The 24128-nt window shown below is 41.1% G+C and overlaps 1 protein-coding gene across 4 annotated transcripts in view; it reads right to left on the bottom strand.

Annotated features, from left to right (window-relative positions):
- MTUS2 (microtubule associated scaffold protein 2) overlaps positions 1-24128 on the bottom strand; it is a 269128-nt gene that overhangs the window by 158458 nt on the left and 86542 nt on the right. For all 4 annotated transcript variants that reach the window (XM_032099515.1, XM_032099513.1, XM_032099514.1 and 1 more), the window contains 2 exons: positions 6912-9505; positions 715-955 (listed from right to left, as the gene is read on the bottom strand). In XM_032099515.1, coding sequence (XP_031955406.1) covers positions 715-955; positions 6912-9203 — 2533 coding nt within the window. In that variant the 5' untranslated portion in view covers positions 9204-9505. The remainder of the gene's footprint in view (positions 1-714; positions 956-6911; positions 9506-24128) is intronic.

Below are 24128 nucleotides of genomic sequence, written 5' to 3'. Positions count from 1 at the left end.
TGCTACATTTCACTCTGGCAATGACTGATTTTCAGTTTTCTCTGAACTTGCCGGTTTAAATGTGCATTGTTAAAACCTCCATGCTTTTCCAGGCTACCGAGGAGTGTCCTGTAGAAGTAATTATTGTCTCTTTCTTGTGGCACCATACACTTCTCCTTCCAGCTCTTCTTGTGCTTTTCCATCCCCTGTAATTCTGCCCAGGGTCATGCTGAGGTGGGCAATAGCTGGAAGAAAGAGGTATTAGAAGTGTTGTCTCCAAAGAGGTGTATACCAGGCCTTTAGAGAATCAAGATCTCTGTTGGCACATTTGAGCACTGCCCAGGTTTTCAGAGCACAACATGGTGGGGAATGTCAAATCCAGACCGAAGGGCGGGATCTTCGTGATGGAAGAAAATGTCCCATTATCTTCCCAGAACAAAACCAAAGAATTTTCAGGCATTTACAAGGCGGAGGAAGACAAAAAGGTGAAAAATGAGAATTATTATTGAAAACTATTCTCTTTCTTTGGCAATGACCTGCTAAACAACCTTTGCACAAGTCCCAGACTCCCTAGTCAGCCTTGCTGCAGGATAAAAAGGCACACCTCAAAGAGTGCTGTTGGAGCTTTGTGGTATCAGGTCAAAATGTTGCTCATTTTGTGACTTTTCTGTCTCAAAAAAAGGTATCTTATTGGTGACTACAGTAAAGGGAAAGGAAAGAAAGTTCATACTTTACCTGAAGCATCAGGATGGTAGAGGCTGGGAGCACTTGTTATTTCTCCTTGCTGATGGAGACAACTACCTGAGGCCCTTTGACTCGCAATGAGAATCCTGCTCTTGGCAGACGGTAACCTGGACACTGCACCCAGTCCTAACTGTGGCTTCAGTATCATGGCAGATCGATAAAAGCTTGGTGGGACCTCATAGTGAGTGTATGGTGGAGGGCAAAATTCATCTTTCTCAGGCCTGTCCGCAACCTACGGAAAAATCATCAACACAGACATTACACAATAAATCAATAAACCCAGACAATAATGGAGCTCCAAATTATGTATAAAGGCTAAATTTCCCTCCTTGTGAATATGGTCTTCAGAGCACTGCAAACGTTCGGAAAGTTATGGTCTTACTGTATGAATCGCTCTTCAAGAACATGTATATTACACTCTCAATATGCAACTACACCCAAATAAAAAACTGATGCCTTCCCCATCAGAAAACAGACAAAGAGAAGACCTTCAATTAGTGAAAATGAAGGTACTGTTAAGTCACGAAAGGTTATATTATTTACAGAGGTAGATACACCAAGAGAGTGCGTAAGTGGAATTTTTATTACAAGTTATTTAAAATATTCTTACCAGGACACAATTCTGGGAGAAGGTGGTTTTAACTTAGATAGCTAAAAATAAAGCTGGAGGTGTTTTAAGTACATTTTATCAGAGAAGTTGTACTGCCAAATAATTTCTGTGAGAAAAAAAACAACCCCAAGTATGTTCTCACTGCAAAATGTTCACTGCAATCTGTGCCCCTCTAGTTCCTGGAAAGAGACCTGGTTGTGGAGGTGAGCACACTTCTCTAACTTATGTTTTCAGAGGCCTGCTGAATATTCCAAATCAGAGCTATAAAATCCATCTGGCCACGTGAATTGGAGAAAAAACCTACCAGATTTGCAAATGTAAAACATTTACTATTTGTCACAAATAGATGTTGCTTTGTGAAAATCAGTGACAAATCTCTCAGTATTTTAACGGGTGTTTACTGTAAGGACAGCAGAATAAGTCCCAAGCTGGAAGTGTTTCCAGCAAACTGGCTCACAGCGCTGAACTTGCAGCTGAGGAATGACCTGGTTCCATGATTCAGCCCTTGCATCTTTGTACACTCAAGCTGGGCTCTGACTCCCACTTTTCTGTGCTGCTTCGTGACTCAGGACAAGAGTGCAGAGTTTTCATCTCTCACATTTGCAAAGAACTGTTTGCTCTTCTGAGTAGAGTCCAACTTCTTCACCGTTTTCTTATAAAATGCAGTATCATCACAATGTAGAAAGGACCTATGAATATTTTTTCAGTCACCCCATTTAGGCCATGGGAAAAGGAAAAAAAGCATAGGAAATAGAAAATCTGAACTAAATTTGTTTAAAAATTAATCAAAAAGTGCCACAGGCTACCTAGGAAGAAATGTAACTGCCAATTAATTAACTCTGCTGTAAGTTATGATGCATATAATATGCCAAATCAATTCCTATTTAGCAATTATAAGCATTAGAATATGCACTTCAACATTGGCTATAAAAGCTTTGATCCTAGCTCCTTCAAGAGCTTTAATCCTAATTTAGCAAATCTTTAATATGCTAAGAGACAAGATTGGCCTTAAACTATGAAATATAGAATCTTTGAGGCCTTTGCACAGGAACTAGTGCAACAAACACAGAGCTTTATAATTTTGCCCTATATTTTTTCCTCTGCAGTCCTATTTCCTGCCATTATATCTTTATGTTTCCTTTTTTATTATACTCCTATGACCTATTTTTACAAGTTAGGATACAGTTTTTTTCTGTATATGTGACTCTCTACGCTTGGACTGCAGACGTCCAGCTTCTTACTTTCAACTGCTAGATCTGAGATTGTTTTTTCGGATAAGCCTCAGTTATCTTCTCTTTCCCTGATAAATTTATTTCTATCAGATTACACTATGAATACTATTATTTTGTATTTAAATGAAACACCAATGCCACATATTTCAGTACAAGGAAAAGAGAAAATCTTTAAATATAGAAAATATGCATTTTTTATAAACTGGCTTTGTTTATTCAGATCTTGTTTCACCCAATCTTTTTTTCTTTATTGACAGTATGCTAGGACTAACAGAGAAGGGCAACAAACACGGACACAAAAGCAATCAATCACAAGCATAAAACATCTTCTCAAGCTGAGAGAAGTGAGAAGGACTTAGAATAGAATATTTTAGATTTGAAAAGACCCTTAAGAAAATCAAGTCCAACTGAATTTATCCAAATATCTCTCAAGAATTAGACACTATTTTTTGAAGATCCCAGCTTTAGGGGACATAAACTTGCTATGAAGATATACTATTTTTTCCTTTCTATTTCCTTGTGAATTCATGAAGTGTGAAATTCAACTGGTCTCAATAGAATTGTATAAAATTGTTGCCATTTTAAAGCTCTTCAGAAAGATATGGATTAATATGATCCCTGTTAGTACCCTGTACTAGATTTTTGTATGGACTATTAGGGAAATGATCTGTTGCAGCCTGTTCACTAAGAAGGTCAGCCCAGAGTTTTTTTCTGTGGGGCTGTCTGCTCATTCCCCACACACCCATTAATGAATTTGTTAGAATGAGCTAGAAAGTCTGCAACAAATACCTTGAGCTTACAGGAATTTCCACAGGCTGGGTATTCCCATGCAGAGCTGGCAGCATGGCCAGCAGGTACAGATGCCCAACACTTTCCTTCATGTTACTTTGTTTATAACATCATCAAACATCAATGCCTCGAGGAAGAATTTGCTTGTCAAGTGTCTACTTCAGGCAACTCTTTGGGAAAGAGTTGGCAACATCAGTTCAGGCAATTCAAATAACAGGATTTGGGGGGGAATTTTTGGTTTGACTATATATAAAACAATTCCCCTACTCCTTTTAACCTCAGCAGGCTTTTTGTTTCAACAGACTTTAGTCCATCCTCTCTGGAGCACAAAGATGTCTGAGCTCGGGGACAGACCCAAAGAGGTGGTTGAATGGGGCAGGCAGAGTCTTGGTGGGGCAGACAGGAGAGCTGGTTATCAGCACACCTCCTTACAGAGTCTCACCAGATCAGGGCTCTTGGCAACAGCCATAAAATAGTGAAAAAGTGGCCAGTGACCACTCTCTGACAGGACACAGACTGTACCTGTACAAGTAAACTCTCACTCTGCAGACCAGGTTGATCCACGCTGGTCCTTGGGAGCAGCCTCTGGGTGAGCACGCTCTGGCAGAGCTCGACCCTGAGCTGGGGAGTGTGCTCCCAGTCCAGCAGTACAGACAACCTTACCTGAGCCATGTCATTCCACTGTTCAGTTCTCTAGGACAGCTACAGTCTTCGGGTTCCACAATTTGCCCTGTAAGTTCCCACTGAGGCAACTGGGAGCACAAAGTGCCCACAAACACCCACTGGTGCTGACTAGAAGAGGGTGAGGTCCACAATGAGATGGGGAGCCCACGTTGTGATGAAGGATGTGGACAGCAGTGACCTGCACTGGACAAGGACTGGTTTTCTTAAGCATTTTGAATTTCACCTTGAGAGGTTTTCTTTTCTTTATTTTTTTTTCTTTTTTTGGTGAAGATGGGCATGAAAGATCTGTCTACACACTCTGCCAATGTTCTAAAGAAAAGCACTGGGGGAGCTGCCAATTCCACAGGCAAGGCTGCCCATTCAGCCTTAGCTCAATTCCGCTATGGACCCAGCCCCTCAGCACAGCAGAACTGCCTTCGTGCTGCAGTTGGGATTTTTGTCTGAGCTGCCCTAAGTGGGCTTTTGCACAGGCAGCTCAAGGAGCCCAGCAGGCTTCTCATTGCCCAGAGGCAGCCCTCGAGTCTTTCTCATCGAGTTCTCCAGGCCTTTTCTTGGAGTCTCCTGTCCGAGACAGCACCTTCCTATTTCTTCTAACTCCTGGCACCCAGAGGGATATTTAATTGTTCCTACCACTTGGCTGAACGATGCTAAGAGATGACAGGTTAGACTCTTAACAACTATTAACACTATCACAGCTATATAAGGAGCTACAAAATGCTAATCAAAGCTGTCCAAAGACCATTCTGGATGTGTGAAATGGGTCAGTCTGGGACTTTTTTCTCCAACCAAGACAGTAGCCATCATACCAGCGTGTCCTTGTCTCCAAAACCTCTGTGTCTTCAACACTCTCCCTTCAGCACACTGATTTTGATCTATCTCAATGCATCCTAATTGATTTCTTTCAGATTACACACCACTCATCTGGTATGAACCCATACTGTGCACAGCTGCTGTTCTAAGCATCTGTTCACCTCCATGGATTGATCCTTTTCCTTTCTCTTGATCCATAAGCAGACAAATCAGGCCCCTTTTTATTCCTCCAGCTGGCAGGACAGCCAGGTTATTTCTTTTAGGGTGGCAGTCCAAGAAAGAATATTCCACTTTCTGCTATCAGCTCCTGACTCCTGGGCTAATGCAAACTCACAATGCAAACTGCAGTTCAACTTTTTCTTCTCAGCCTCTTCTCCAGTTAATCCAGCTTCTCTGAAGAAGCAGCTTGCTTGCATTCAGGTTTTGCCTCACTGAAATACCCATCAAAAGTCATATTTCTTGGAGGAACAGGGGAAGATGCTTTGGATCCTCTCCAGCCCATAGGTGTCCTACTTCTAACCCTAGTCTAGAGAAAACCATGCTGTAGACTTGCCACAACCTGAGTCCTTCTCGTGCTAAAAACAATCCTCGGCAGAGCACAGAAATCTGTCCTTTGTTCACAGATGTGTCTGCTGATCCTGCCTGATTATCTGAACCCCAACTGTCATAGACACCTGTGGTCTTCAGAGGGTCATGCCACCCTGTAAACAGCCAAACAGCCAGCGCACAGTCTGGGTCATTTTGGCTTTCATTTCCATTGCCATGCATTAAACAGTAATGTCCTAGTAGTTTCCCCTCACAAGGCAATTGTGAAAATATACTAATGATGGCTGGCATAGACAAACTTTCAAAGACTTTAGTAATTCATTCTCTGGACATAAAATATAAGAGAAAGAGCTGGAAACTGGAGTTAGAAGGAAAAGAACAGCAGGCACTGTTCTTTCTGTGTTTGTGATGAGAAATAACTATAATCCTTGCTCACTTCAGTATGTGTTTGGTTAATATGCCCTAAGGGTCAATCTACACTGACACACAGTATCTTAATTTGGGTATTTGCCAGATTTTGACTGTCACTAACACTGTCACTAAATTTGTTGTTCTAATGCTGTTCCTTGGATCAATACTGTATGTAGAATGAGGAAGGCAATAAAATAATACCACAAGACAGAGAGCAAAAAAAAAAATCCTTTTTTTTAAAGACTCATTCAAATAAAACCATTTGTGTTATCTTCAGTGTTTATATGAAAAGCTTGGTTGTTGAACTACCACAGGTCCCAAGCAGTGGATGCAAGAGCACATGACAGATACGCATGTAGCTTGCTCTTCCCTGCCCTTTCTCCACCTACCAAGCAAGCTCATGTTCCTCCACTGTGCTGACCTACCAGCAGGGATTTCAGGAAACCAAGGCTCCTGCCCAGCTTAGCAAGGCAGAAACATGATATATTCAGAGCCAGAGGCGTCCAGAGGGATTTCCATCACATTTTGGCTGCTCAGGATGGCTTTCCGGGGGAAAGAAGAAATCTTATTTGAGGTGCAAGTCAGTGTAAGAAACAGCATTAAAATTAGTCAAAAGTAAATCTTCTTTTGTGTGGTATGTATAATCCAAAAAGAACTCTGATAGTCCCTGGGTTTCAATGCAGCTAAACAGAATGGAATTAGTTTAGATCTCTAGTGCTCTGTTTACAAAAACCTGCCAACTTTCCCATTAGGAAGGAAAAGTCCATGTGGGCAAATTACAATCATTTACCAAGGCTATTCTTTGGGAAGCAAAAAAAAAAATTCATTTATTCAATTCAGTATGTCTTTTTCTTTCTAAACATTCCTATTTGTAATACTAGCAGGTGACCAATTTTCTGGAAAATACTGGAAGAACACAGTGACAACTTCCAGTCACAGCTAAGATATCACAACAGGGTCAATGCCAGAAACAGTTGGGTAAGTTTATTTCTAATGATCAGACACTGTTCTAGGATTTATTTGAGAACTAACTTCTGGCAGCAACAAATAAGCAAATGATCACCACCTGGCACACAAAAGCAGCTGTCTAAGCTGCAGAAACTTACCTCCTGCAGAAACTTCTCGCTCATCGGACTGAAGTGATGACCTGGCGGCCTAATTCCTGACACTACTAGTCCCGAACCAAAGAGCCTTGGCTTCTGGAGGTCGGGTTTAAATTTGTCATATAGGATGCTGGCGGGCTTCGCCTCCCCTCCGTTGGACGCCTTCTGTTCCGCGGAGATGGGGACGCTGCACGCGGGGCCGTCGAAGGGCAGCCCTGCCGGCGCGAACAAAGGGTCGAGCTGCTCTAGCGAGCGAGGGTTTCTCCTAATGTATGTGATGATTTTAGGTCTCACAGGTTTGGGCCGGGGTATGGCAGGTTTCATCTCAATGCCTTCTTCCAGCTTTTCACTGCCGTCACTGTCCACATTGGCCTTATCTGTGAGGGAGCCCTTGGGGTGGACCAGGATAGGTTTTGGGATGGCGCTGCTGCAACCAGTCTTGATAGGCACTTTAGGGGATATGTTTAACAACTGTGTGCTGTCAGTGGGAGGTAGGACTGAGGAGGGTGACAGTTTGTCATCATGAAGTGCATAAAGGTCCTTTGAATTACTGTTTGATAGTGTGGGCTGACCATTAACATCCAGCGTTGCCACCGGGCGCACAGGAGTTGGGACACATAAAAAGACATCAGCCTTTGCTGGAATGTTACAGATCTCTGGTGCTTCCTCTGGAGGATGCTTCTGTACATTAGCTGTTTCTTTATTTGAAACTGAAACACTTGAGGTTTCCACATCACTGTTGGGACTGTCAGGTTGTTGATTTGACATTGTCTCTGCACTGCGCGCTCTGTGATGATCTGAGGGATCAGAAGCAGGCACAACAGCAGCCTCAGTGCTTTCTTTGACTAGCATCAGTTTATTCTCATTAACTTTCAAGGGTTTGCTGTCAGGTGGATTAATATTAGGTATAGGAGATATTTGTTCACCAACTGTTTCAGCGCAACCTGTGTCAACTTCATGCAAATTTTTGTTTTTCCTAGGTGTCACTTTGATGCTGGATTTACCACTGCAGGCGAGTGGAAATATTGTTTCCATTTCTTCATCAGTAAAATATTCCTCACCAGCCTGGCTGGTTGCCCTGTTGTCACTGTCACTGCTTCCTCTCCCTTCCCTGCTGATAGTGATGTTACCACTTCGCAATTTATCATCAGGATGAGTTACCACCTGGCTTGGCAATGGGTCCTCTACTTTATTACAGGTGTCTTGAAAATGAGATACTTGAAATTTTGACGTGTCAGACCCAGAGCTTTTCTGTTCCTGCACTGCTGCATTTTCAGCTCTTGGACACCCCAGGAACTCTACCAGCATAATTCTCTCTATTTTTTGTGGACACGTATTTTTATATTGTAGAGATGGTGCAGTCCTAGGTTCCAGTTTTTTACTTTTATCACCCTGACCTAGTTGTGCTTCTGATTTACTAGCAATCTCATTGAGTTTAACAGCTGAATTTTGAGAATGAGAAGCTTGGAGTGTGCTTTCAATGCTAACATTTGGTACATTTTCTGGTTTACTTGTTTTCTTGCTTCCTGAGGTAGATGGTTTGGAATAAAATACAGTATTTTCCTCTGAGGTATTGTCGAGGGGACAAAACACCATCCCAAGAAAATGTTCCGTGGATGTTTTTTGTGATTTCTCTGTACTTCCTACCAAGTGGTGAGACCTGTCGATGGAGTCCAATGATGCAGAGAGCAGACGTTTACACGACACGCGGCCAACGCAGTCTTTTGCAAATGTTTCAGGCTGAGGAGAGAATTTACTTGGTCTTCCCAAAGAAAGCCTTTTTATTCTCTCCACCTCCACAGTCCTGGACATCTTTCCCTTAGAAAAGTTCTGGGTGAAGTCAACATCACCTTTGGAGACAACCTCTAGGTTGGCGTCATTTGTGCTACTTTTTAAATTGGACAGGCTTTGTCCTCGGCTAATCCTGATGTGCCTTGATATATCCTTAGCTTCGCTGGTCCTACAATCTTTCCCCATTTCCCTGCTTGTGGTGGAGGGCAGCTTACTTTCCTGTACACTGGTGTGACAGGTCCGAGAGTCTTTGAAGGTCAGAAGTTTATTCTGCTCTGTAGGCAGATGAGTAACTTTCTCTGTTCCTCCAGAGTATATATTCCCACTCTCATCTGTCAAATCATGTTTCGTAACATCCCCGTCAGTGGTTCTAACTTTTGTTACAATTTGGTTGGCATTGGTATCCCCAACATTCACTATGCTATCATTATTGTTTCTTATTTCACTGTGGTTGTCCTGAAGCTGGGAATAACATGACTTGTTTGGAATTAGTGGAGCACTCATTTTGAAGCTTCAGGTGACTGCTTTTTTTTTTGGCAGTTCTAATTAATGAGAAGGTGTTTTTCCCTATCAGGTTAACTTTTATGCATGCTTCAGCTATATATTTAAATTAGAACTGATCAATAGAAAATTCATCATCAGAAGGCTTGAAGTCTCTTCTCAGAGTCACATTTTTCTGCTGCTCAGTTGTTTTTCTGCAGCTTCTGGACCTAGGAAGTCTTTATGATGTGCTGTAGAGAGGTTCAACAAAAGCAAAATAGTTCTGCCAAGATCCCTCTGAATGCGAGCCAGTTAATCCAGCCAACCTATGGGGAAAAAAAACCCAAACACAAATAAAACAAAAAACAGAAACAGACAACATTACACTCATGTCAGGAATCATGCTAACTAAATCAAAGCCAAGATCAACAGCACTCCCAGGTATAACCCCAGGACAGAGTGTTTTCAAACACTTTAAATGCTGTTTCAACAGCACTCCCAGGTATAACCCCAGGACAGAGTGTTTTCAAACACTTTAAATGCTGTTTCAACAGCACTCCCAGGTATAACCCCAGGACAGAGTGTTTTCAAACACTTTAAATGCTGTTTCAATCACAGCTTTGCTCCCAGCAAAGATTCTTAGTATAGCACAGATCTCTGACTTGAGAAGTTACACTGCAAAAACTGTCCTGGTTAGAAGAGTGGGTGCTACTCTTTTTAAGACACATAGGTTTACAACTGAAAATAGCCAAAAATAGCCAGGTGAGGGGGGGATCCAGTCTTGAGGGTCTAAACATCTGTGTATTTCTTCAACAATTTTTACACCAAGAGTGGCTACTGAAGCATTTAAAGCATCACTGTACAGATTAGCCATAAATAATAAAATTCCAGGTCCATAGAAGTTGTTTATGGGTTTCTCTCCTTGCCTTGTAGAAATCACTGCCATTCTTGCGCTGACACCCCATACCCTTTGACATTTCTTAGCCAGATCTATAGATTCCAAGAAAGCAAAAGCTATAGCTGGAGGCCTTGCAAAGAAAAAACCTGTTTTTTCTGAGACAGATGAATGTGTGTATTTTTAAATATAAAAGATTATACACCAGTCCCAATACAGTGCATCTCCTTTTGGCTCCGTCACACGTGTGGCTTTGGGAGCCCAGATTTTGTCCTCTATCACCTCCAACAAGATGAAGGTGAGATTTCTGTCTATTCCATGCCTAAATTCACTGTCCAAGGTATTTCTTGTACCCTGTGTGTTCCTCCCCTTCATCATAAAGAAATGTGGACACTGGAAATTGGAACATGCTCCACAGTTCCCAGAAGGAGGAATTCAAAGCACTTGTGGTACTCGCAGCTGTGCTGGGTTTCTAGCTGGGGGCTCACAGGGGCACTAACTAGGAGTGCTTATTAAGTCCAGTGCTCTGTCTACAGTATCTGGGTGCAAGTCTGGGTGTTCACTGAAAGCATCTTCACACACAGAGTATACACAGGCTCTGCTGGTGTGCTTCAGAGACCAGACCAAGCACTTTGGTGTAATGTTGCTAGTACAAATTTATTAACATGAGGGTCAGGAAAGACCTGTCCCCTCTCAAACACAGGGCCCTGCTCAACCTCAGTATGCTGCCAGTTGAGACTCACCCCTTAGAGCTGCTAATGCTGGCCAGAGACACGGAATTTAAGACAAGGAACAATAACACACTGTACAGGCAGAGATTAATCTCAGGCAGTTAACATTGCTCCTTGTGCTTCCTCCAGAGCCAGTGAGAAGGGACAGGCACTCTGGAAAGGTGGTTCGTGCTAACACCTTCCGTGATGGACTCTGTGCACTCAACATTCCAATTTCATCCCTTCTTGCGACATCCACTCTCAGATTAGGGAGAACCCACTACATTCTTACAATTAACATCCATACAATTACCCAAAGATATTTTCTTTTTCTGCAGAATATTGCCTGCTTAACTTTGTAATGTGTTCTACAGCTGCCATTACAATGCCTACGCAGATTAATGATTCTGTGATTGTAAATAATACAAGGCTCTGTTCTGCTACAGAACATACTGATAGCACAGAACTCCTACTAAATTAATATAAAAATATAATCAACCATCTATGTCAATGAATACCTTATTAATCCACTTTTCCTGTTAAGGAATACAAACTTTGGAGCTTGGTTCAGTCAACGCGTTGAACATTTACATATTGTGATAGGCCCATTTGGAAGTAAGATACACGGTTTGTGTTACATTTGGGACCTTAGATTTGATCATTCTTCGTAAATAGCTGCTATTTAAGAACCTTTGGCTTGGATTTTCTGCAGGATAGTTTATTTTAAATGGCACTGTCCAGGCTCCACTTCACTATGCTCTTTGGAGTCAGGGAGATGAAAAGACTCAGCTGTGTCTGGGTTCTGCTGGCTCTTCCTCTATTTTTCATTACTCACCTCTCTTGACTGATGTTGGCTGACATACACACATCTGAAGTCACTCCCTGCTGTGCAGAAATGCTCTGAGATGAGAGGGATATGAACCTCCTAACTCTTCAGATGCCCTCCTCAGCACAGGAGAAGCGAGTAAGAGGAGACTCAAGCCCAACAAAGACAACACTACATCACTTAGCAGAATATCACTGGGGACTCTGGACAAGAAACATGTCTGCAATCTTAAAGACTGGACTTGGTATAGGTAAGGATTTATATGGATAAAATTTTCTTGATACCATATAATGTAAAAATATCCCTTCTGAATCACTGAGAGTAGAAAATGAAGTCATAGTTCTCCATGTCACAGCATCTTGGCAGGATGCAATAACTTTATTTGTGGGAAAAAAAAAAAAAAGCCTTTACAAAGTGGTGTGAACATGCTAGACAGTAGAACAAAATTATATCCACCAGACTATGGTTAGCTATGAATCCCACAGGGAGAAGAAAAGTTCAAGGAGCCAGAAACAGAATTAAATACTTCTGTTTGACTCCAGCAGTATCAGTTTCCTTCTAAGATGTCTATCTCTTACGAGACTCTATTTTAAACCTGAGCCCATTTAATGATGATCTAGGAAAGAAGCCTACAAGAGTTTCTTCCCATCTGATATTGCAGTTCCTCCACTACATTCCAAGTTACATTTGGCCAGCAGGTCTCACCCTAACCTCTGGAGACATCAGAAAGAAGGAGAAGCTGAGCTGGATGATTTTTGCCCCAGGACCTGCAGCAGGGACTGCATCAGCAGAGCTCAATTTTATAAAATAAAACTAGCTGGAAAAAGAAAGCAGCAGCCTGCTTCTGAATAGTAACAGCAGTGCTTTTTTTGGTTAAACAAGCAGTGTAGAAATCTTGTTATCCTCAACAGACATCAAAAAAAGAAAAATGGTGAAGAATTCCACACTATTGGTTGTTCTATTTTCAATTTGCCACAAAAATAGAACAGCAATAATTATGAGATATGCAAAGGAATTATCAAAACACATGGACAAATAAAAATGGAAATAAATAAAACCTGAAATATGTTGAGTATTTTGCTTCTTCTATAAACATTTCCTAATGCAGGTTGTTACAGCTGCTTACCCATCCCAGTACTGAAAGTCTAAAACCAGAATATTTACAGCCAGATCCACTAAAAACATCTGGCTGTTCTGGAAACACTGTGCATGGCTTAGGCTGATTGCTCTTTCAGCACAGTGTGTATGAGAAGCACCTGAACACTTCATTAACCATCTGCCACTGAACTGATGCCTCTTGTTACTATCATTTAAAAAACCCAAAACAAAACAAAACAAAACAATGAGTTTGTAAATTGCTGGGGCAGAGCCAGGAGCTTGCCAAAGGTCAGCCATGGGCCAGCATCCCCCATCAGCCACACCCTGCTGCAAGGTAAATGCTCTCAACCCAACAGGTTGTGTTGCCCAAGAAATAGGATTACACAGGCAGGTTGTTCACCTGGAGAGAAAAGGCAGACCTCATTGCAACCTTTCAGTACTTAAAGGGAGCTTATAAAAAGGAGGGAGAATGACTTCTTACATGAGCAGATAGACACAGAACAAGGGGAAATGGTTTTAAGCGAAAAGAAGAGAGATTTAGATCAGATATTAAGAAGAAATTCTTTACTGTGAGAGTGGTGAGGCAGTGGAACAGGTTGCCCAGAGAAGCTGTGGATGCTTCATCCCTGGAAGTGTGCAAGGCCAGGTCGGACAGGCTTTGAACAACCTGGTTTAGTGGAAAGTGTTCCTGCCCATGGCAGGGGATTGGAACCAGAAAACCTTTAGGGCCCCTTCAACCCAAACCACTCCACGATTCTGTGGTACATGTGGGGTACCTGTGCACCAGCCCGCCTGGCAATGACTCAGAGAGGAGTCAGGAGGTGTGATGGGGTGTTTGTCCTCAGAAGGCAGCCACGACTGCTCGATCACAACTCAGTTCAAAGCACAAAGCGAGAAGCCTCCAGCCATTTTCCTCAGAGGCTATCATGATCAAGAGCTCCAAGCTTTTAAACTCCTGGATCATCCTGAACAAGGGCTGAGCACAAACTCCAGCTCTGCTGCCCTCTGAACAAGCAGGGCACATCCAAAGGAGGAGAGTCTTGGATGCATTACAACACCTACAGCTAAAACTCCTGCAGAAAAAGACCCTCAGGAAGAAATCTTGGCCCATGAGAAAGACACTCCTGTTGTCTGATCAGTGCAGCGATGCAGGAAGAAGGGTGAAAGCAGATGAGGGATATATTTGTATGAGGTGGGAAACAGATGCTCTTTTTACAGTTACTACAGAAAACTGGCATGAACAGACACCTCCTGATAGGCACAGTCGTCCCAAGAAATGCCACTGGGGAGAACTGGCAAAGCAGGCAGAGCCTCACTGAGGCCTTTTCTGGGAGACAAGATACCACCGCATCCAATGCCAGGGCTGCACGCTGCCAAGAGCTGAGCCCACAGAAGAAACAAATACAGTGCTGGATGGAAAGGAGGTGGGAATATCTCCTCGGGAAGCCCAAATCTTCATGAAGAACTATTTCTAATGGTGACAGAAGCTGACAGCTGATACTAGGATATTAAAAAAAAAAAAAAGCCAATAAACCTTTTGGAGTGGATAACGTACAATTGGAATTAATTAAAAGTGGTGGAAAAGTGCTCACCCAGGCATGCGATAATTTTGTTAATGTGATTTGGAAGGGTGAGAACTAAGATTTTGGATACAGTCCCCAACAGCTTCTATTCATAACGAAGCAGACACAGCTGTTTGGAGAAATTACAGCATAACCTCGTCTTTGGCAGATCCTATGGAAATGTTGCTGTCTGTCATGAAGAGGACAGTACTTCAGAGAGACAACTTTCTGCCTGACAAGTAATTAGGACATAGGCAGAGAAGATATGATAGAGCAAATATTAAATTTTTACACACTGGAAAGTGGCAGGAAGGCAGTTCTGATTCAAAAGTAAAACTGAAATTATTTGAAGACATTAAAAGCTTTTGTAGAGTGTGGCTCTGTAGCATTTCCAGAATTTCAGTGTTTTAGTGGTTTTAATGTCTCTATAGTCAATAAATTTATTTCATTATTTACATGATTACCTATTTTATACCTTTATAAGTGTAATTATAAAAACTGAGGATAGAACAGCTTATGGTTTCATAGGCCAAGGCAATTTTTTCTGTTATATTTTAATTTTTATTCAATAATACAACAGATTTTATTTTATCCAAATCATTAATGAATTTATGCCTGTTTATCAAATTGATTTTATAATAATTATTATGAACAAAACAGACTTTAAACATTTGCCATATTTAGCTTCAAAATTTTCTAAATCAAACATTTTCAGTTCCAAATAATAATTCAAGATCAAATTTACTTCTTGACAAGGTTTTTAAATGGCAAATCAGGTGACACAGAAAGGTTACTTCCTCTACCCAAATTAGTGTTTTTATTTTCTTAAGTAATGGGGTGAGAACAAGTCCAGTGGAGAACTCTTTAGTTCTTGCTTTCACTAGATTTAGGATGAGATGTTTCTTTTTGGCTCTCTTCACTGGATTTCCAGAGGGATTTTTGGGTCAACCCTGCAATAATGCTATTTCCTTATACAACACACCTGAGAGATCCCTTGGAAGCAGCACAACTTCCAGTTTGCTGGGAATCACCACCACATGCAACACTCCTGAAAGCACAGCCAAAGGTAAAGGTGCTAAAGCAAAGTCGTCCCCTGATCTTCCCAAGGGAGGGGAGGTGGCAGCACCTGAAACAACAGGACTGAAAAATAAGCTGCCAGCATGAGACCCCAGCCCTGGAAATCACTGTAGCAGCTGGCAGTATGATGTGTAACTGGCTTGCAAGTGCAACTTTCCTTTCTGAATAAACTGAAAAAAAACCCTGAAAAAGATGCTCCGTGTTAGAAGTGTTTATATATATCCTGAACTGCCTATGTACGGCAACTGGAAGACATCAACACAGCGGGCAAAGGGAATGCACCGCTTTTCCTTGGCTGAACACCCCTCTTCAGCACTGGAGTGTTTCATCTCACAGGCCCTACTGAGGATGGCAAACAACCATGACCACGTGCTGTTGGCTAAAGAAACCTGTGTCTGCGTGGTCTCCCTGGGGAACAGACCCACAGTTTTTCCTGCCATGGCAGTGGCAGTGGCAATGGCAATGCAAGAGCAGAAATCTTTGTACAGCTTCGTAATTTATCTCCAGTTACACTGTGGGGATCAATATGTCTTAAATGCAAACACATCAAAAAGCTTCCCAAATAATGTATATAATTTTCTTTTCATAAGAAGCTTGTAAATGTATGAGTTTGGTGTGGTTTTTTTTGTCAAAACTGTGTTTTGTAATGTAATACCCTAATAATTTATTACCTGTGAAGGCTGAATTCCCAAAGTACATTATATAGAAAGTATCCTGCTGACTGCTATTTCAAAGGAGTACAAGATTCGGGATTAAAGATTCTCATTATCAAAACTGACAGATTATTTTAATTATTAATATCAATCAAGTCTCCACCAGGCATAAGCCTGAATAGTTGTTTTTCAAGACTTCTTTACTTTTACATTTCTACTTGCTTTCAAATATTCACTGTTGGATAAGACAACATACTCTGATATAAGCAATCCTATTAATTAGTTATTCCCCAAAAGGCAGAAGTCTCTGATTGTCTTAGCAATGGCAACCAGGAGGCTGATTGATAATCATAGCAACTAACCTTTGAACAAATGTCTGGTTTTATTTAAATTCCAGATTAGCACGCCTGGCTAAAGGTATAGGAACAGCTCATACTTTCTGGGGCACAATGTTGTTCAATTTGAGGACTTGAAAGCAAAACAAACGGCAGAACCTCAGGGAAAGCCATTGTGAAGAAAGATGATATTAGGTAAGGGTATCTTGGCTATTTAAGTAGTAAGAGCTGGTAAATAGAGCAAGGCAGGACCTCAGCCCAAGCCATGTATATCTTTATTGCCACAGCCATGAGCAAAACACAGGCAGTACAAGAAAAGCTCAAATCAAAAGCCCAAAGGAGAGAAAATTATCACTTATCACCCCAAGGCATCATAGAGCAAAAGAAATGGCAAGAAAGAAAGCAGTAAAGAAGTTTTCTTGGAGAATAACAATAGTAAGGCAAAAACTGATTCCTCCCAAACAAGTGCAAACAAATGGAAGAAAAATTATGTATCAAATCAAGTCTTTGCTGCCACAGCGCAGCCCATCTGTTACACATTGAGACATTACCCTGGGGTCAACCCCAAACACAAGGCATGGGGACAGCCCTCTGCACTTTTTCTTTTGCCCAGATGCCAGCAGGGGCACCACATGCCCTGCTGCACCACTGAGCACTCCTGGGCACAGTGCCACTGATGTAAACAGGAGATGGCAGGGAAGGTGTGAGCGGCACCATCAGCTCCTACTGTTCTCTTTCAGAAGGGAGCAAGCAGCAAAGGGATTCTGCCCATCCTTTCTGAGCGCCTTCACCTCACAAAGCCCAGCCAGCAACTTACAATGTCCCTCTCTATCCAAAAACATGAACTGTAGTTCATCATAAAATCTGCAACAGCTGGACGATGGATGCGTGGGGCCCCAAAACACTGCTTAATTTATTTCTGTGCAGCACAAAGTCTTGACGCAGAAAGGGGATTGTGAAATATTTCCAAAATGATCATTGTTTTTTTTGCTAAGACTGCTAAATCTTTCCTGGCTTCCAAAAAACATCTGGGAGACAGAAATAAATAGATTTAGTTATAACACTCAAACATGGAAAAAAGTTCATAAATTTGCTTCCTATTGAGCAAAAAACCTAGAAACTCAGAAGCTTTGTCTACTCCAGCAAATTTACCCACTGCTGATAAAGCAGTTACAGCTGCTGCTGAACTCAGTTTAACTTCAAGTGTAGCCAAGGGTAAGCTGTCTTTCCACATAATTTTTTGAATTCTACTGAATTCAACGACAGGTAAATGTGTCAGTTCTTAACTCAATACCTAAATATTAATTTAGAACCCTAATTTTAGATTGCTAGGTTTGCACATTTCAGTTTGCACCACGATCAGTTCTGTAATGCTGTCAAATTTCAGAAACACTACTGCAGTCAAACTTTCTAAACATTACTGCAATCCATCAGTAACAACTGAAACAAATGTGAAGCATTATCAGCAATTCTGCTCATTTGATTTAACCTCAGTAAAAAACATCTTCCATAATCTGATCTGTATTTCCAAAATGCCACTGCATTTCCAAAATGTAGATCAAACATTGGAGATTTGGAAATCTACATTTTCAAAATGTAGAACAAATTATGGCTTGCGACTACAGACCTAAGGGAGGAAAAAACACTGTTAATTTGTTTAAAAAGCAGTGTCAGGATGAAAACTGGGTTAAAATCCAGACTGGGCTCTGCACTAGAGGAGCCTGGTTACAAAAGTTACTATGACCAACTGAAGGGCATAAATCTTGGTGTGGTTTTAGCCACACTTTTACTTTCCTATGAGGTTCAGTAAAGTACACGAAGTAGGCTTCCAGGTGTAAATCCAACTATTAGTAAGGTAGAAAGAACATAAACAATTATTCCACTCAGGCCACTCTGACTGAGAAGTGGGAACTTCGGATGCCACGCTGCCCACCAGCACCACAGGTGTCTGTGGGGACACAGGGCTCAGCAAGGGAGAGCTGGCAAGGGAGTTCTCACTTAAGAGCACAGAAGACAGAATGCAATTCAGAAAGGTGAAGCACAACTAATGCATTACCTGCCTGCTGCCATTGATCCTGAAAGTGTACTACCAGTACTCCACAGCCAACACTTACATTTGTTCCACTTTAAAAATTTTGTGTGTGTTGCTCAAAAACACTTGGAACAACTTGTGTGTCAAAAGATTGCATCCCCATTTTCATAAACTAACAGAAATTTGATTCAGCTACAGCACTGTATCACCATGCATTCCTTACATGTGTAAATAAAATCAGAAAGAGTCATGAACTTAGGGATTATTCTCCCTATTGTGTTTTTCAACATCAAATTTAAATACAATAAAATGACAGGATTTAATAGCTTTTTGCTTATGTTTATTTTTTTAATGCTGTTAATTAGCACCCACAGTTGTGTCCTAGGCACATCCTGCACCTATCAGATACAGATCAGCTGAAAACTAGCAAGCCCCCACCTCCTCAGCCCAAAGAGAAAGGGATGTTTTGAGTTCAGTGTTTCAAGCCGTGGTAGTCCCACTTTCCACTTACCCCAACCACACAATTGTTTTCCCTCCCTCCTTCTGAAGCTGGGAAGAGGTTCAGGCTCTGAAGCATGTGCGAAAGAGCTGGGCTTTCAAGGCAAAACACTGAAATCAGGTAAAAGAAAAAAAAGGGAGCATCTGCAAATCCCCTTCCTTCTTCCTCCAGTTTGACTGCATCTACAAACTGAAGGAAGAAGGATGTAGTCTCCTAAGGAATTTCTCAAGACTTTCCAGCTTTGCTGGTGGAGCTGGCTGGGGGATGAGTGCTGGTGGAGGACAAGCTGAATGTGAGTCAGCAGTGTGTCCTTGCAGCAGCAAAGGTTAACCATGTACTGGGCTGCTTTAGCCAGAGAGTGGCCAGCAGGTCAAGGAAGTGACCCTTCCCTCTGCTGCTTGATGTGCATGAGGCATCTGGAGCACCGTGTCCAAGTGTGGGGCCTCAGGCTGCTGATACTGCGGAGGATCCAGAGAAGGGCCACCAAGAGTTACTGATCTGGGGCATAAAAAGTATGAATATAGGCCAAGGGGTCAGGGTTGTGTTAGCCTGAAAGACTAGAGCACAGGGGTGACCTAATAGGTGTTCTCAACTGCCTAAAAAGGGGAATAATAGAAAAGACGGAGCAGACTCACCTCCTAGGTGTCCAGGCAAAGGAAAAGAAGCAAAAAGAAAATCAAGCTGCAATAAGGAACATAAGAGGAATGTAAGGAATGTAAGAGGGGAAAAAATGTCATCATGACAGAGGTGAGGCACTGGTACAGATCACCCAGAGGGGTTATACAGTCTTCATCCATGGAGAACTCGAAAAGGTTCTGAGCAACCTGACCTAAAATTGGTCCAGTTGTGAGCATGGCTTGGAGCAAGTGAAGTCAGACAGACGTCTTTTTTTTTAATCAATTTTTTCCATGATTCTAACAGCAGCAACTTCAAAGGGAGAGAAATTCCTTTGGCAAGGACACACTGCTGGAAATCCCTCTCAACAAGACATGGTGCAGCCTAAAATTATTATTTTTATCTGCAACAAAGTGAATTTTGCCCAAAAAGAGTACCTAGAAAATGTAGCAGTCATTATTTGCTCAGCACTCCAGAAATGGAGAAGAATCACCTGTAATGTAAAGCTACTTTGTAGTTAAAAGCCCCGGTTTTGGTTTAGAAGAAGCAATAATGCTGTGAAGCCACCAAGGATGTGGCAGAGACAGGGTACCTAACATTTACCAGTGAGCTACAGTAGCTCAGGTAAAACTGGCAGGCACAAGTCCTCAGCAAACAGGAGAATACAAGCCTTCTTCATGCCACAGTATTTATTTTTAAATCAATGAGTTTTAGGGTGCCTCTTTCTCTCCTGGCCAAGGCATTTCATAGTGTGGCCACGGTTAGATGACATAAAGTAAGGAGACAAAATTAATGTGACCCCTATAGGAATCTACTTAGTGCAGGTAAATCAGTGCTACTCTGTTACTGAGCGCATTTGCTAAAACTCAGAAGATCATTCAAAACACAAGTTTTATATATCTAAACACTAAACTATCAATTGTAAAAGCACTTAGCAATGTCTAGCTGTCCAAGGATTCTGTTAACTCCTGTGGGGAAAAAACTGAAAGCAAAAACGGCTCCTTACTCTAAATACCCTCTCTGCTGAACGTGGTATGTGGGTGCTACACTGAGATCCTTTTTCACTCAAAAGTGTCAGAGACACAGGACAAGAAATTCCCTCTGTTTGACATCTGTGACATTTTTGTCAGTGAATTATTACTGCCAGAAAATTATGGTGCCTATTTCCCTTATTATGTTAAATTAATCATTCTCCCAGTGACATACAGACAAGAATAGACTTAGTTGCTCAAATTCACCTTTGTGGAGAAAGTGAAAGTTTTAGACTACTCGCTGGCATGATGGTGAGAGAAAAGCCTTGACTCTGTGCAAGTGCTGTTCAGCAAAAAAGAAAACATCCCTGAATTATGAACACTGTTTCCAGCACAAATCTGAAACATAGGCCCATATTAGCTGCAGTAAAGAAAAATAACTCTATAGAAGCCAAAAGCAGCACACAAAATTATGTTAAAACTTCTTTAATTCTACCTGAATCAGCAGCATATTCCTTCAATTAAACCCTACATTCTATTAGAGTAACAAATTCCAAGTTACAAGGGTAATTACACACGTTACTGAAACAGAAATCTCTCCTATCAGGAAAATATGCAGAAAATCAAAAAGAACGGAAGAAATAAGGCAGACCATTTCAATCTGTAAGAAGGAGAAAAAATTATACTACAACCAACTCTACCACTTGCAAAATGTGTTTCTTAATCTGAATAAACATGTAAAGATGACTAATGACTAATACTGCAAGAATGCATAGCTGGACATGGCCAAGCTTTGGTCTAACCTGCAGCAGGGCAGTCATCCCACCTGCCCTTATCCCCTTCACTTGTATTGATGCCATTAAAACTACAGGGCTGATCTTCAAAACAGAGAACTTTCCTATGATGCCAGTACAGCATCATCTGCTTTCAGGAAGTCTGTGGGACTGTGCCTTTCATTTTCCCAAAGTAAAGAAGTCTCAATGAATCAAAGTTGCAATTTTTTTTCTTCCTTAGTTGCTTCAGCAACTAGAAAAGAAAAAAATTCTAAATAAAGTGTCTACTGTTAGTTGGCTTCCTTCAACCTCATAATCCACAGTGCACCAGTAGCCAAGAAGTCAGTAATATTCACTCATTGTGACCTTAATTGGAAAGATACTGTAGATGTTTGGAAGGAGTTACAAAAGAAACAGCAGTGGAAAACAGCAGACATCGATTTACCTACGTGCTCTCAAAGAACTACAGAAGAAATGTATATGGACTAACTACTGTATTTTCAAATTCATTCTGAGTACTTTTAATATACATAAAGATGTTTAGAGTGTTAGGCAGATCACAACAGAACTCTCAGAAGTAGAAACGTTACACTAATGGGGAAACTAAAGATTGCTTTTCCTTGAAACTGGAGAGATCTGCACCTCATGTACAGCTCTGAGCATGTCAATGTTTCAGTAAGAAATTGGAGGTCATCAGGAAAAATACAACATAAATGCTTAATAGTATAGCAGTATCCCGTAATTAACCTCTGCATACCAGTAAGGTAGTTCATCACTGTACTTAAATTTCATAAGAGACATGGAACTATCATTAGATGTTTTTAAGAACATTTTAGACAAATCTTAGGAATTATGTGATTCTAGATTATCTTGCCTTGAAGAAGAGGAATGGATAATGTGACCTCCCTCCCAGTCTTATTCTGAAACTTATCTGTGAAACTTTGGGAAAAAGCAATAAAAGAAACTAATATATGCAACATGGATAAATAATGACTATGGGAACTATAAACTCCTGTCCAGCAAATGCTTCCTTACATGCTGAACTTTATTATCTTAAGTCACCTCACAGATGTCAAGGGGATGACTCAGAGCAGTAAAATTATGGACACGCCAAAATGTTTGCACTGTGAGTACAATAACTCTCACTTCTGTACAGCATGAGGAAAGACGACTGTTCGCACTTCTATGCTGCCTGTATAAGAGCTTCCAAATAAAAATAATTAATGTCTGGAAACGTCTGGCTAGAGAAGAGCTCTGGTAATTTGTACAAGAAACAGTTGTAGGATTCTGGACACAGAAAAAGTGATGGGGCAATGAATCAGTAAGTTTGTAATGTGTTCATACATTTGCTTGGAGGGTATGGAGATGGAATAAGAATGATCTAGTGTCAGAAGCTCCCACTTTTGAAGTCAGGATGTCTTGACACCAAATGTTTTAGGATACCGGCACATTCATACCATGATCTATAAAGAGACCTTAATGTTGTCAGTCTCAAAGTGAAGTAAGGTGTTTTTGTTCAGTATTACACGATACATTCATATAGCTAACAAGTAGATGAGTTGATGATTTGGGGATATAAATCCAATCATATACCAGTTTTGTGGGAGAGTATTTCTCAGGATGGGATCTCTGATAGCTGTTATGGCTCTGGCCAAAGCACAGATAGTAGGCACAATCCCTAGACAGAGCGCTAGGGATCTTCTTGGAATGCTTACACAAAAGGAGTGATAAAGGCTGTTAAGTCACACCTGGTTTGTCTTTACTGGACTAATATGTGTTATGTCAGATAAACACTTTAATAACTTTGATGTAATTGCTTAGAGGGCTGGATCTGAAAAAGAAATAGCAGTTAAGATGGTCTGTCTAACATACTCCTAAAGTAACACTATTAGTGGTAAGAGAAAGAAAATGAGAAAAGGAAAATTGGAGTGAAATGAACATTTCTCCTGCTGTGACTCCGTTCTGCACCATGAGCTTTACTAGGGGCATTTTTACTGCCTTGGATGGTGCAGGACCAAGCCTATTGCTATAGTCATTAAAAACTGATTAAAAGAGAGCACTGAAAAATAAACATCATGAAATTATTGCTCTCATGCTACAGAACGGATTATATAGATTATATATGGAGCTTGTTCATTTAGTCTCATTGTTTACTTACAGTAACTTACACGAGGCAATAAGGGGATATAAATATCCAAAAGCACAACGGAGGAATGAAAATATCCCCTTGCCAGGAGTAGCACTAAAGAAGCAGGGTGCCTCTTGGGTATTCCACCCTTCTGAAAGTGAATTAACTTTCAAGAAAGTTTCCACTGGTTAACTGACAATGCTGGCAGTAAATACAATGCAGAAAACTGCAAGAGCGCCTTTTGAGTAACTCTGTGGTTTGTCTTCTTTTATTTGGCGAAGTGTCTAAATACCCCTGCAGCATTATATTAAATATCTCACAGAAGGCTCAATCAGCTAATGTACCATTGCTGGGCTTGAAAAAATGTAAGGAAGACCTATTTATAAACAGCGTCTCTCTGTTCAGTGTTTTGGGTTTTTATTCTTTCAAGGAAAGAAGGCTGTTGCCAAAAACTACATGCCAGTTATCATTTGGCAAACTTTCTGTAGCGTTATCTGATCTGCAGAGACATGAAATCTGTACTGCAAATACATATTCAACAACTTATTAGAAGGTGGAATTTGTGGCCTATTACACAAATATATATACAGTTGATAAGACATAATAGAACAGCTGTTGTGGAGATATTTCCCCACAATTCACTCAATGCAAGCAACATATATGCAGCTGACATCTTATTGAAAAATCTTGGAAAGCCTGCTGACAGAAGTGAGTGCACACAAACATTAGCTATGCTGCCATTCTCATATACCTTTGTCCCCCTTTGCCTTTTTTG

This window comes from Corvus moneduloides, chromosome 2 (genome assembly GCF_009650955.1).
Source record: "Corvus moneduloides isolate bCorMon1 chromosome 2, bCorMon1.pri, whole genome shotgun sequence".
Classification (NCBI taxonomy): domain Eukaryota; kingdom Metazoa; phylum Chordata; class Aves; order Passeriformes; family Corvidae; genus Corvus; species Corvus moneduloides.
Note: the sequence above shows the minus strand (reverse complement) of the source record. Positions and strands in the feature narration are given on the sequence as shown.